This window comes from Nicotiana attenuata, chromosome 4 (genome assembly GCF_001879085.1).
Source record: "Nicotiana attenuata strain UT chromosome 4, NIATTr2, whole genome shotgun sequence".
Lineage (NCBI taxonomy): Eukaryota > Viridiplantae > Streptophyta > Magnoliopsida > Solanales > Solanaceae > Nicotiana > Nicotiana attenuata.
In genome coordinates this window covers 7,733,179-7,745,467 of record NC_031992.1, presented here as the reverse complement: position 1 = coordinate 7,745,467, position 12,289 = coordinate 7,733,179, and the positions used below count along the sequence as shown (strand labels likewise).

General features: G+C 43.9%; 1 protein-coding gene across 1 annotated transcript; it reads left to right on the top strand.

Annotated features, from left to right (window-relative positions):
• On the top strand, window positions 5,848-9,676 carry LOC109224922 (thylakoidal processing peptidase 1, chloroplastic-like). Its single transcript, XM_019389493.1, has 6 exons — window positions 5,848-6,957; window positions 8,011-8,079; window positions 8,167-8,235; window positions 8,316-8,402; window positions 8,487-8,554; window positions 8,874-9,676. Exons 1-6 carry the CDS (start codon window positions 6,217-6,219, stop codon window positions 8,992-8,994), a joined length of 1,155 nt encoding a protein of 384 aa, XP_019245038.1. The 5' UTR covers window positions 5,848-6,216; the 3' UTR covers window positions 8,995-9,676.

Sequence of the window (12,289 nt, the reverse complement as noted above, 5' to 3'; positions counted from 1 at the left end):
GCAGGCAGTTCTTCCCACGATTCTCTTCCGATAGACTTTCCGGTAGTTGAAGGGCCACCTCCGGCAATGGGAGCTGCCGAACAGATAGAGACCGGAGAAGTTCCGTCGGTTGATGAGGTAGTTCCTCGGCCCGGAGGTCCGGCGATTGATTTCACTATCGACGGTGGAGTGGAACCGGTGGATGAAGCCCCGTTAATGGGGGAGATTGGGATGGCCCGATTACGGGAACAGGGGGTCATTCCCACCCATGCAGACATCATTCTTGCTAGAAGCGAGGAGAGGGTCCACACCGACAGCAGGGGATACTGCATTTTTTACGCCTATCCTTTCAGGTTGGGGTTCACGATCCCGCTCCCAATGCTGGTGGTGGATTTCTGCCGTTATTATGGGGTGTGCCCGGGTCAGCTCACTCCTTCCCTCTATAAATTGTTGGCGATGTTCATCAAGTACGCGGAATTGGCCCGTAGGAAAGTCACGCTGCAGCACGTGCTGAGTCTCTATGCTCCCTAGAGAGTCTATGGCACCATGATTCAGGCGTGCCTTCGTGGGTCGAGGGGCTTGGTCATGAGATTGGATGACGAGGTCGACCCTCGCCCTTTCGAGCACTTCTTTTATATCAGGACCAAGCATCTGGTGGCGGATGCTACTGGGTTCCCAGAGGCTTGGAACCATGCACGTAAGTTTTTTAGTGGCTGAGTTCCCTTTCCTTTCCCTCTTTATGATTTGTGATCACAAGCGTTAACTCGTGTTGTTTTTTGTAGCCGACAGGTCGCCGCCGGCCCCATTGTCTTGGATACGTGAGTGGGTCGAGGCCGTACTCCCCCATACGGTGGGGATACGCACATGGGCGTCTTTCTGGGAGAGGCATGGCCGTAGGCCTGTGGCAGGTAAAAAATTGATTTCTTCTTCTGTTCCGCTTCGTTTCAACTCTATTCATCAACTTTGTTTTCTTGTGATCAGGGAGGGCATGCCGCGTCAGGGCCCCTCAGTTGGCCTTTCGTCGACCGGGTGCAGTCGCTCGTCTTACTGCGGCGCCTGTGTCGCGCTCAATACCGAGGGCGGCATCAGTTGAATCTTCAGCGGTTCGCTCTCCAGTGCGGTCCGCGCTTCGGGACGAGGGGCCATCGGGGGTTGTGCGCCCTAAGGCGGAGTCGTCATCAGATGGGGAGGAGGAGAGGCCGTTGATAAGGCGTAGGGTCGCGTTCACGCCGGCTCCTCCTGTGGTAATTAATTTGGACTCCCCCCCGGCGGACGCGGAGAGGAGTGCGGCTGCGGCGCCTGCCCTTGAGGGCGGACAGACCATGGGGGTTGCCCCGGTTGGCTCAGGTCGTGATGATACCGTTGCTTCGGCGACTCAATTGGTGGTTCCAGTCGTTGAGACGGGAGGTAGTTCCTCGACGGCTGCTAATGTGGGTGAGGTAAGCGCTCATTCGGCGGCTGCGGCGGGAGGTTCCACCTCGCCGGCGGCTGAAGGGGGAAGAGATGCTGTAGGGGTGAGGATGAGTCTGAATCCGACTTGGATCCTGACGACGTCCGTATATTCCAGGAAGGCTCCACATATTCAGCGGTGCGCGCAGGGGGGCGATCTCGCTTCATCGAGGTTCCCACGGAATTGAACTTATTGCTCCAAGGGGAAAGCTTGGTGCCGCAGTTCGAGCTGCTATGCTCGGAGGCCGAGAATGCGTCGTTGAGGGGCGTTACTGATGTCGGACTGATGAATGAAGTAGTCGTGATGGGCTTGAGGGTATGTACTATTACGTCGGTTCGCTTCTTCTTTGCCTTAAGTTTATTCTTTTATTCTAATCGTTGTCTTTGCTTTGTAGTCTTATCTGTTGGAGGTGGAGAGCATCCGTCGAGCCAAGGTCCGCTCGGGGATATTTTTGCGGGCGCTGGAGAAGTATCGCCGCTACCGAGATCAGTGCCGAGATTGCGCGTGCGCTTGAGGAATGATCCTCGTAGCCGGGCCTTGGTCGAAGAGCTGGCGAGGCGGGAGCTTCAGATGCAGCAAATACTTGGCAGGACGAGTGCTCTCGAGGAGCAGCTCCGCCGAAAGGATGAGGAGCTCGAGGCGGTAAAGAGGGCCGCAGCTGAGTGCAAGCGCCGGGGCAAGGCCAAGGCGTCGGAGGCCGCTGCGGCATGGAGCGGGAAAGTGACCGCGTTAGAGGGTGAAGTCGCGGCATTGAAGCTTCAAGTGAGGGATGCTTCATCGAGGGTCGGGGCGTTGGAGGAAGCTATCCGTGTGCACGAATCCCAACGGGTATTGGAAAGGGATGCTGCGGCCTTTAGAGAAGCGAGTCTCGAGGAGCGGATTGGTGTCTTTGAGCAGGACGCCCAGGTCATGGTGGACCGGATCACAGCCTTAGAAGAGGAGAATCAGCGGCTACGGGATCAAGCAGCTTCTTCCAGCCAGGCTCGAGAACTTTGGGTCTTTGCCGAGGCCCAACGTGATGTATATAAGAGTCTGTGGGAGGCTGGCGTCGTGATCGAAGCTGCTTACGAGGGGGCGCGTCAGAAAGCTCGTGAGGCACGTGCCGACTGTGGCTTTGACGCGGCGACGCCAGAGGCTGACGCTGGTGCAGACGGTACCGAGTGAAAAGATGTTTATGCATTTTTCTTGTCTTGTTCGCCGTTTGGCGTTTAGGTGTTTCTTGTTTTATTTTTTTTTATTATATTTTTTTTTATTTCTTGTATTGATCAGCCTTGGCCGGGTGTAAGCGGGGATGACCCGCAATTGACTTTGTAAATATATAACTTTTCTTTTCCATTGCCTGCCTTGTGCTTGTTTTGTGTCACTGTTTCTCTTTCGTTCTTTAGAATTTTTGTTGCGCTTTTTGTTGACCGTCGGCGTTGGCGGCCCTAGTCGAATTTAGATCGACGACTTTAGTCGTGATAGAATCGACGGCCTTAGCCATAAAGGCAACTTCGGCTGTCGTTGAGTCGTTTACTCACTGTAGTCGAATCTAGGTCGGCCGTTGGCGGCGATGGCCTTGGCCATAATATAGTTGATGGCCTTGCTTTTTCAACTCGGTGCGGGCGAGTCTTAGCCGTTATTTGGCGATAACGGCGCTTAGCCTTAGTCCCAGTTCGGACGCGGTCGAACTACCGGTCGTGATGGTAAAAAATACGGCCTCGTAGTTTGACCGGGGCCGAACTTTACATGGCCCGAATCTTAATTCGAGTTGGGAGAACTTACTTGAATGGCAAGGGTGCCTATCCTGCGCTTCGATTTGTTGGAGGTCAGGCTTTGCTTTCACAGATGAAGGCGTTTGGCCTGAGTCTCGGTTCAACTGTGGTTGAACTTGCTAGAGTTGAGGACGAAGGCGTCCATCCTTGTAGTTCGAGTGAGGTCGAGCTCGTTGGATTTAATGGCGAAGGCACATAGCCTGAGTCCCAGTTCAACTGTTGTTGAACTTGGATGATTTTGATGATGAAGGCACATATCCTGAGTCATGGTTCGACCGTAGTTGAACTTTACTAGCGAAGGCACATAGCCTGTCTTGGTTCAACCGTAGTTGGACTTTTTTGGCGAAGGCACATAGCCTGAGTCCCTGTTCAACCGTAGTTGAACTTTTTTGGTGAAGGCGCATAGCCTGAGTCTCGGTTCAACCGTAGTTGAACTTTTTTTTTTTGGTGAAGGCGCATAGCCTGTCTTGGTTCACCCGTAGTTGAACTTGCTGGTGAAGGCGCATAGCCTGTCTTGGTTCAACCGTAGTTGAACTTTTTGGTGAAGGCGCATAGCCTGTCTTGGTTCAACCGTAGTTGAACTTACTGGTGAAGGCGCATAGCCTGAATCTTGGTTCAATCGTAGTTGAACTTACTGGTGAAGGCGCATAGCGTGTCTTGGTTCAACCGTAGTTGAACTTGCTGGTGAAGGCGCATAGCCTGTCTTGGTTCAACCGTAGTTGAACTTTTTTGGTGAAGGCGTATAGCCTGTCTTGGTTCAACCGTAGTTGAACTTACTGGTGAAGGCGCATAGCCTGAATCTTGGTTCAACCGTAGTTGAACTTACTGGTGAAGGCGCATAGCCTGAATCTTGGTTCAACCGTAGTTGAACTTACTGGTGAAGGCGCATAGCCTGAATCTTGGTTCAACCGTAGTCGAACTTACTGGCGAAGGCGCATGGCCTGAATCCCAGTTCAACTGTTGTTGAACTTTGTCGATCTTGATGGCGAAGGCTCATGGCCTGAGTCTTAGTTCAACTGTTATTAAACTTCGTCGATCTTGATGACGAAGGCTCATGGCCTGAGTCCCGACTCAACTGTTGTTAAACTTTGTCGATCTTGATGACGAAGGCTCATGGCCCGAGTCCCGGTTCAACTGTTGTTAAACTTTGTCGATCTTGATGACGAAGACTCATGGCCTAAGTCCCATATTGTGGGTATTGAGTGCTGAAGCTCGGTTTGGATTCGAGACCTTGAGCGGCTCATCCGTTGTCTTCCCAACCAGGGATATAGGTTGTCTTGAGGCGACTCTCGGCTCGAGGTATCTCCGTGCCAGTTTCTGGCCGGGGCTCGTATCGGGGATGTGGGAGATGCCTTGCAGAGACCTTCCCTTAGGAGGGGGGGAGGCTTCTTCTTTTTATTTGCACTATCTGAGATCGGAGAGAGAGAGAGAGAGGACTTAGATCTTGATTTGAGATCTTCGACGTTCCCTTCGTAGTNCTTGATTTGAGATCTTCGAGTTCCCCTTCGAGTTTGGCGTTTCTTTTCTTTTGGTCCATGGAAGAACTACGCGATTTTGCTATTAAATCCCCACAGACGGCGCCAAATTGTTTGCTCAAAAGTTATCACGTATCTTATGAGTACAAAACAATATAAATAAATCACGGGAAAATCATAGCAAACCGTAATAATCCGTTGGACCAAATGAAAGAAACGAAAATAAGGACTCAGGATTAGGGGGAGAAATATTAGAAGCCTTTATTAATGGTATTGGTTTGGTCTGCCTCTCCATGAAGAGGTTCAGAGCCTTACAATGGTCTTTTCTCTTCCCATAAGATGGGTATATTTTTCTCTTCTCCCTCTCTCTTGTCGATAGTGGTGAAGAAGCAGGGCCCCCCCCCCCCCCATCTTGGGTTCCCCCTCTTGGTATTTATAGTTGTGGGATTCGTGAGCTGGCGATAAGTGGCCGTGACCATGTTGGGATCTCGCCTTTATGGTGGCGGATAGGCCATGGCCTTGTCGATCGAACCGGATGCGGGTTGGACATCGTCAATTCTGAGTGGTCGTGCCACTAATTAATCATGAATTAACTTAAGACGGGATTAGCCTCGTTAATTATCATGGGGTCGAATTCTGACCCATACAACTTTCTTAAATTAATGTGGATATTTGATACGAGTTCATATTACAAATAAAATTGAGAGTTCATACCCAAATGATCAAATGTAAATACTTATTCGCAACGAATATGCATATCACTTTCTTAAATTAATGTAGATATTTGATACGAGTACATTTTCACTAATTCCAAATAGTTAAATGCACCACCAAAGGATGTAGTGCAGTGGATGTGACTGCTCCTTTCTTAACCAGAGGTCTCGAGTTCGAGCCTTGGGTATGGAAAAATCCTTGGTAGGGAGCGCTCCCCCCGAAAGGGGCCCTATGCGGCGCGATTCCGGATATAGTCGGGCTCCAATGCTGGTACCGAACACCGGGTGAGAAACCAAAAAAAAAAAAAAGAAATAGTTAAATGCCGGATAAACCAAATAGGATGGGGTTAAATACCAGGGCTAAAAAGGAAGTCAAAGGATAAGCGAGACCAGCGAGTGAGGAGTGGTACTTTCGTAATTTTAGTACAACCAAGGGGTAAAATTCCACACTGCAACAAGCCGCCCACTATTAGACCCAAAAGTCCAAAACCCTTCACAAAATCGTCAATCTTCTCACTTTCCTGGCGTATCACAATTCTCCTCTTTTTCCCGGCGATCTCTCGCCGGCCATCGTAGTCGTCGAGAGCTAATCCCTTTCCTATCCCGTTCATAAACCCCCTTTTGAAAAACAACCCTAATTTCGACACAGTTCTTCCAAATAGCCATTCAATTTTCCCTAATACCGTTGACCCAACTTTTCAATTCACCAATTTCTTCACCGATCCACTGATTTCTTCAATCCCGATGGCATTTCTTCGCTTCTGTTAGGTTTTTTACAACTCTCCTCGTTAATTACCGAACCTACAATTCTCTACATCTTTCTCGGTTTATTACAATTTATACTTATGGCGATTCGATTCACCGTCACTTACTCCGGCTACTTAGCCCAAAACCTGGCTTCCTCGGCTTCTTCAAAAGTTGTGGGTTGCCGGTTCTTTCACGAATGTAGTACTACTGTTCGATCTCGAATTTTTCATCCACCATCTAAGAATCCCGAATCAAATTACTCCGATTTTCGTCGGTCCAAACCAAAACCCCGGCCGTTGAGTAACACGTACTCGGCCCGGTCTTTTTCGTCCGGTTCAGTTTGTTCGTCGCTTGCTGCCGAATTCCTCAGTGAAAGTTGTTCAAATTCACCTTTGGTTGTTGGATTAATTTCGCTGATGAAGTCTTCTTGTGGGCCCTCTGCTACGATGAGTGTTTTGGGAATTTCGCCTTTGAAAGCGTCTTCGATACTTCCATTTTTTCAGGGTTCGAAATGGCTTCCTTGTAATGTGCCCAGTACTATTGGGTCCTCGGCTGCTCGGCCGGAGGTGGATAAGGGTGGAACTGAAAAAACTGAATGTAGTAATAAAAAGTTTGTTTGTTCGGAGCCTTTGGTTTCAAATGAATTGAAGGCTGTTTCGAATTCGAAGAGCTGTTGGTTGTCAAAGGTGTTGAACGTTTGTTCTGATGATGCAAAAGCTGCATTTACAGCATTGAGTGTGAGCATAATGTTTAAGTCATCTTTGGCTGAGCCAAGATCAATTCCGTCTGCTTCCATGTCACCTACTCTCGATGTGGGTGACCGTATAATGGCTGAAAAGGTATATCTGTTATTCAAATTCATTTAAGTCATCTTTTTGGATGTTTCTGAATTGTATATCAGTGGTTATAATCATTGTTTTGCACCTGGATTACTATAATGAATTTGAAGTTTGTTACTGTTTGATTTCTTTTTCATTTGTAAATGGCGGGACTAAATATGTGATGGGTTGTTATCAAGATCATTTGTACCTGGAAAATGAAGTTTTTTTAGGTGTTGTATTCTCGGGACGTTTGGTTCAATTGTGGATAGACTGATAGACAAGGATATCCCATGGGATTAACTATCCCACCTTCTATATCGAATAGCTAATACCACCATTTTTGTATAAAATTTATGTCGGTATTAGCTAATACCCATAACCAAACATGGGATAAATACAATCCCAATACTATCCCAGGATTAGTATCCTTTTCCTGCTAACCAGACGACCCCTCAGAGCCTCACTAGTATTATTTTACTCTTTACCTATAGAAAAAACTACTATTATTCGAACTGATAGTACTTTTCAACTGGTGTGTCAGGCGTAGTCTATTAATTGATTGATTGAATATATTGGCAGAAAATGCTGAGCCTTACCACCTACTAGGTTATGTTGGTCATTCAAGGTTTTAGAGAAGAGCTGTTTTAGTTTCCTTACACCGTGGTAATTTTGTTAATCGGGTGATGATTCCGGTTTCCATTTTTGTTATCAATGATTTTAATAAAAAGTCTGTCATGTAAAAAAAAAGTCTGTTGTGTATCCAACTTCTGTGTGAGGGTTGTCCTAGTAGTGCCAAATAACCAATCCTCACTTGGGTACATGCTTGTTACGTGCTTGAAAGATCAAATGCTCGTTGTGTTTATGATTAGTTTGGTCTTTATAACTGGTGCCTTTTGTGCAACAGACATGTCTCCTACGATCACTATCTATGTCTGAGCAAATTTAACATACTGGGGTTCTGAGCAAAGCATGTATACTCTGTCCTGATTGTTTACCAACCTTGTAAAGGCTTAGCATGTGTAATGCTAGCTCTTCACTAATCATTATGCTTTCTGCCGCATTTCGTTTCAGGTTTCATATATTTTTCGGAAGCCTGAAGTTTCAGATATAGTGATATTTAGAGCCCCACCGATCCTTCAGGTATGTTAGAATTGTCTGGACTGTTTGTAGTGTGAGATTTTATTCGGCACATGGATTCAGCAGGTGGCAATTTTCTGTATCTTGCAGCATATTGGTTATAGTGCTGGAGACGTCTTTATTAAAAGAATTGTTGCAACGGCTGGGGACTATGTTGAAGTAAGTTCTTCTACTTACCATGTTTTATGGAGTAGTTTTGTCAAGTCTGATGTCTTATTCAAGGATAATGTTTTATGCAGGTGCGTGGGGGTAACCTGATTGTGAATGGTGTTGCTCAAGATGAAGACTTCATTTTAGAGCCCCTTGCATATGAAATGGAACCAGTGGTAATGCATTTATTCTGTTTATCTTTGATGATGTCTACAATTTAATTTCATCAAAGATGTAATATTTGCTTGTTCATTTTATAGCTTGTCCCTGATGGCTATGTGTTCGTGATGGGGGACAATCGCAATAACAGCTTTGATTCTCATAACTGGTGAGCATAGAATGATTTAATTTATTCAACAGAAAAGCAACACTTCACTGCTAAAGAAGAGCTGCATTACTATTCAACCTTGTCTTCTGTCTCTGCCTCCCTCCCTCCGCTCCCTTAAAACCAAACTTTCCATTTTCCTTTAATTAAATATATAAAATGAGCCCCTTGTTGTGAATGTGATAATTCCATAGGGATCACCTGTGCATCTTGGGCTGGGAAGGTGAAACAATTAAAATGATAATCTAGCAGATAGGACTGGTGTATTTTTTCATTTATCTGTATGCAAAATTTGGATCTCATTTATTTGTAATTTTTTCAGGGGTCCACTTCCCATTGAGAACATTGTTGGTAGGTCAGTATTCAGATATTGGCCCCCATCCAAAGTGTCGGACACTCTGCATGGCTCAGTATTGGAGAAGAGAGTAGTTGCAGTTTCTTAACCCTTGACCCCTTTGTTCCAAGTGGGGAGGAGTTCAACTGACTTCTTTCATCTCTTTATTCTTTTACTGGTCATTTTCTGCCTTTTGGCTCATTGGATCAGCTGTATAATCTTTTCCTATTCCATCTAGTGTCGTTCGATACATAACTTGAACCACTTTGAGGATGGATTATCTTAATCCCTCGTGTTGGCTATTTTTTCTCAAGGGCCCTATCTTGGGCGGCTGCAATTTTATGTAGTGGGAAGTCTCAAAGATATAGCTGTTCACTGGAATTTAGCAACAACTCAGTTGTGGTGATCTGAAGAGCGGGTGATTGGTGGTGTTCTTGGAACTGGAACATATTTCTTCTCTTAACTTCAGAGTGGAGAACAGGACTTGGGAGACGCCTCAGTGCCTATGTCGATCCAGCAGCAAATTGTGACAATTCTTGAGGCTAAATGTGTTTAATATTTGCTTGTATTCGTGCTGAATGTAGTGAATTTTTGAAGTATGGTTTCCATGTAACAATTTTCTCTGCTGTGTTTAAGGGCGGCTCCACCCTAGGCCAATAAACCTCTTGCTTTAGGCCCCAAAATTCCAAAGCCCCTAAAAAATATTCTATTAGCTATAAAATATGTAATTCAAATAATACTGTTACAGTTCTTATTAGTGATAAGTAAATCGTTTTAACCATTTGTTGTTAGCTTGTTATCAATCATTAATTGCATCACTTTTACTTTACACTATTTTTAGGGATTTGGTTGAGATAATTATAAATGGAAGTGGTAGATAATTTAAACTTTAGTCACTTTATGTTTCTCTCTTCGTATTTATTAAAGCTTAATGAATCAATTTTCTTTACAACTTTAAAGGTCATAACAGGCTCGTTTCAAAGTTCAAACTAATTCTAATTGTATTTTGACACACCACTCCAAAAGTTGTGAAAGTAACCTTGTTAAAGTGCTTTTGAAATTTTTGCAAAATATAAATTGGTACTTCAATATTGGCAAAAACGCCTTTTGAATTAACTAGCCAATATAAAAAATTACTTTCCTAAAATACTTGTGATAAAAATCTTATAATAAAATTTTCAAAGACTGGCATAAACTTTATTCACGTCGAACTTCACAAAGAAGCATCATCAAGAGTAACCACCTCTCCTTTCCCCTCCCTGGGCAATTGGCTACAACCATCACTGATTCTATTCCCAACTTAAGCCCTATGAAAGAGGATAAGCTCTTCTAGGGAGCTACCAGCAATGGGCTTTTATCCTCCAAAGCTGCTTATGAAGTGCTTAACCCACAGTGGACTGTTAACTCTGAGAATACTCCCTCTTTCAGCTGGAAACTCCAAATAAAATTAGATACTTCATATGGCTCCTTATGCACAACAGACTACCCACCAACAAGTATCTACATAGCATTGGGATTCAAATCAATCTTACCTGCCCGTGTGCAACTCCATGGAGGAAACCATTGATCATATATTCTTTCTTTGCCACAAGGCATCATCCTTCTGGAATATCATATGCACATTTCCTAATGACCAGTCCATGCACCTTCAATTCACTCCTGGAACCTGGAATACTACTTGGAACAAGATAAATGCCAAAGACTTTAATGATCTTCTTGAATGACATTTCCTGCTGCCCTTCTGCTTTTTGAATATTTGGCTAACTAGGAACAATAACCTTTTCAATAAGAGGAATGATTACGTCCAAGAAAAGTTAGTGATTGCTCAGGCTGCTGAATATCACCTGCTTGCAAGGACTAAGAGGCAATGGACAATAATTAGTGTTAAATGGGAACCACCTGATAGAGGGTTCTTCAAGCTATTCATGGCTCCTACATTGGTAACCCTGGGGTAGGAGGAGCAGGGGGAGTTATTAGGAACGACTTCGGGAACTGGGTTTTTGGCTATACGAGAGGATATCCTTCTATAACTAACACTAGCTGAGTTACTAGCAATGTTAGAAGGACTTAAGCTGGCAAAGGAACATAATCTAACCCCTTTTGTGGAAATCGGTCATATCTCTTATAACAACTTTGTTTTTTAAATGCAGGTCACTGATGACCCAGCTGGGGAACCCAGCAATCAGCCATAGCTTCAGAGAGCAGAACAAGGTGGCAGACCTACTGGCTAAGGAGGGAGCAAGTAAGAGACTGTTCAACATCACTAGGATTTTAGAAGTTCATCCGGTGTTTGCCAATGAAACACTCTGGGTAGACATCCTAAGAACTACTTTTGTTAGAAAAACTCTAGTATATAATATAACTAATACTATCTCAAACAATTCTATCCAACAAGACAGCTCCAATGTGGCACTACCCATGTAATAACCTTTGTTAATTAGGTATCTGGTTAACCAATTAAAAAAGTTTAGATAACTAGTTTGATCTGTATTTTTATTATACACAAAACAACATACCTGTATGGGTCAAAATCTGACCATCAGATGGCTGTCATTAAAGGGAACAGTAAGAGGTCGGCCAAGCCATGGTCGTGCCCACGAGGCGTAATGGCGATGAGCATCTCTGCTACTGCCGAGATCAGGCCATCAGAAGGCTTACACGGCAGAACGTAATACTGGGGCGAGTGAGGAAGAGTATAGTCATTAGAGTGCACGTTGGTCAAGAACCGTTGGGTAAAAGGGGAGATTGACAATATATATATATATATATATATATATATATATATATATATATATATATATATATATATATATATATATATATATATGCAGAAAAAGAAGGGAGAGACACGATAGAGAACTCCAAGGGAAGAAGGAAGAAGTCTATATTCTAGGTTACAAACCTTTGTAATCTCCATTGTTGAATCAATAAAGCTAGATCTCATATTCATCAGCAGGATTCATCCCTTATCTTCTTTTCTTATACAAGCATGGAACAATGTATTGTAGTTGTTGTGAGCACGTGATTTTTGCCCTATATATGAATTATTCCCAAAAATTCAAACAAAATAATTTCTCTTTCATTATTTTACACTTTTGTGAATTTTGTGTTATTTTCTGTTAATTGTTTGCATTTTTGTTTGTGCATTTTTATTTCATATGAAAAATATAAAAAATATATGCCTGACATTTGCATTTAGGATCTAATTTCATATTTAAGGATTATTTAGTGGTTAAGTTGTTTTTAGAACAAAATTTAAAGAAAATAACAAAAATAGTCCATTTTTGCATTTTTGTTAGTTGTTGAATTTGTCTTGAGTTTATTTTAAATAGGAATTAATTAGCTTAATTTTGGAAATAAATTAGGTTTCATTTTAGTTTTATCATTTTATAAAATCAGAAAAA

What these genes read in the sequence shown, in the direction of transcription:
- LOC109224922 (XM_019389493.1), top strand. Translation starts at nt 6,217, where the DNA reads ATGGCGATTCGATTCACCGTCACTTACTCCGGCTACTTAGCCCAAAAC. An exon ending in GAGCCCCACCGATCCTTCAG is followed by an intron (nt 8,080 to 8,166) that starts GTATGTTAGAAT and finishes TGTATCTTGCAG; the next exon opens with CATATTGGTTATAGTGCTGG. An exon ending in AGCTTTGATTCTCATAACTG is followed by an intron (nt 8,555 to 8,873) that starts GTGAGCATAGAA and finishes TAATTTTTTCAG; the next exon opens with GGGTCCACTTCCCATTGAGA.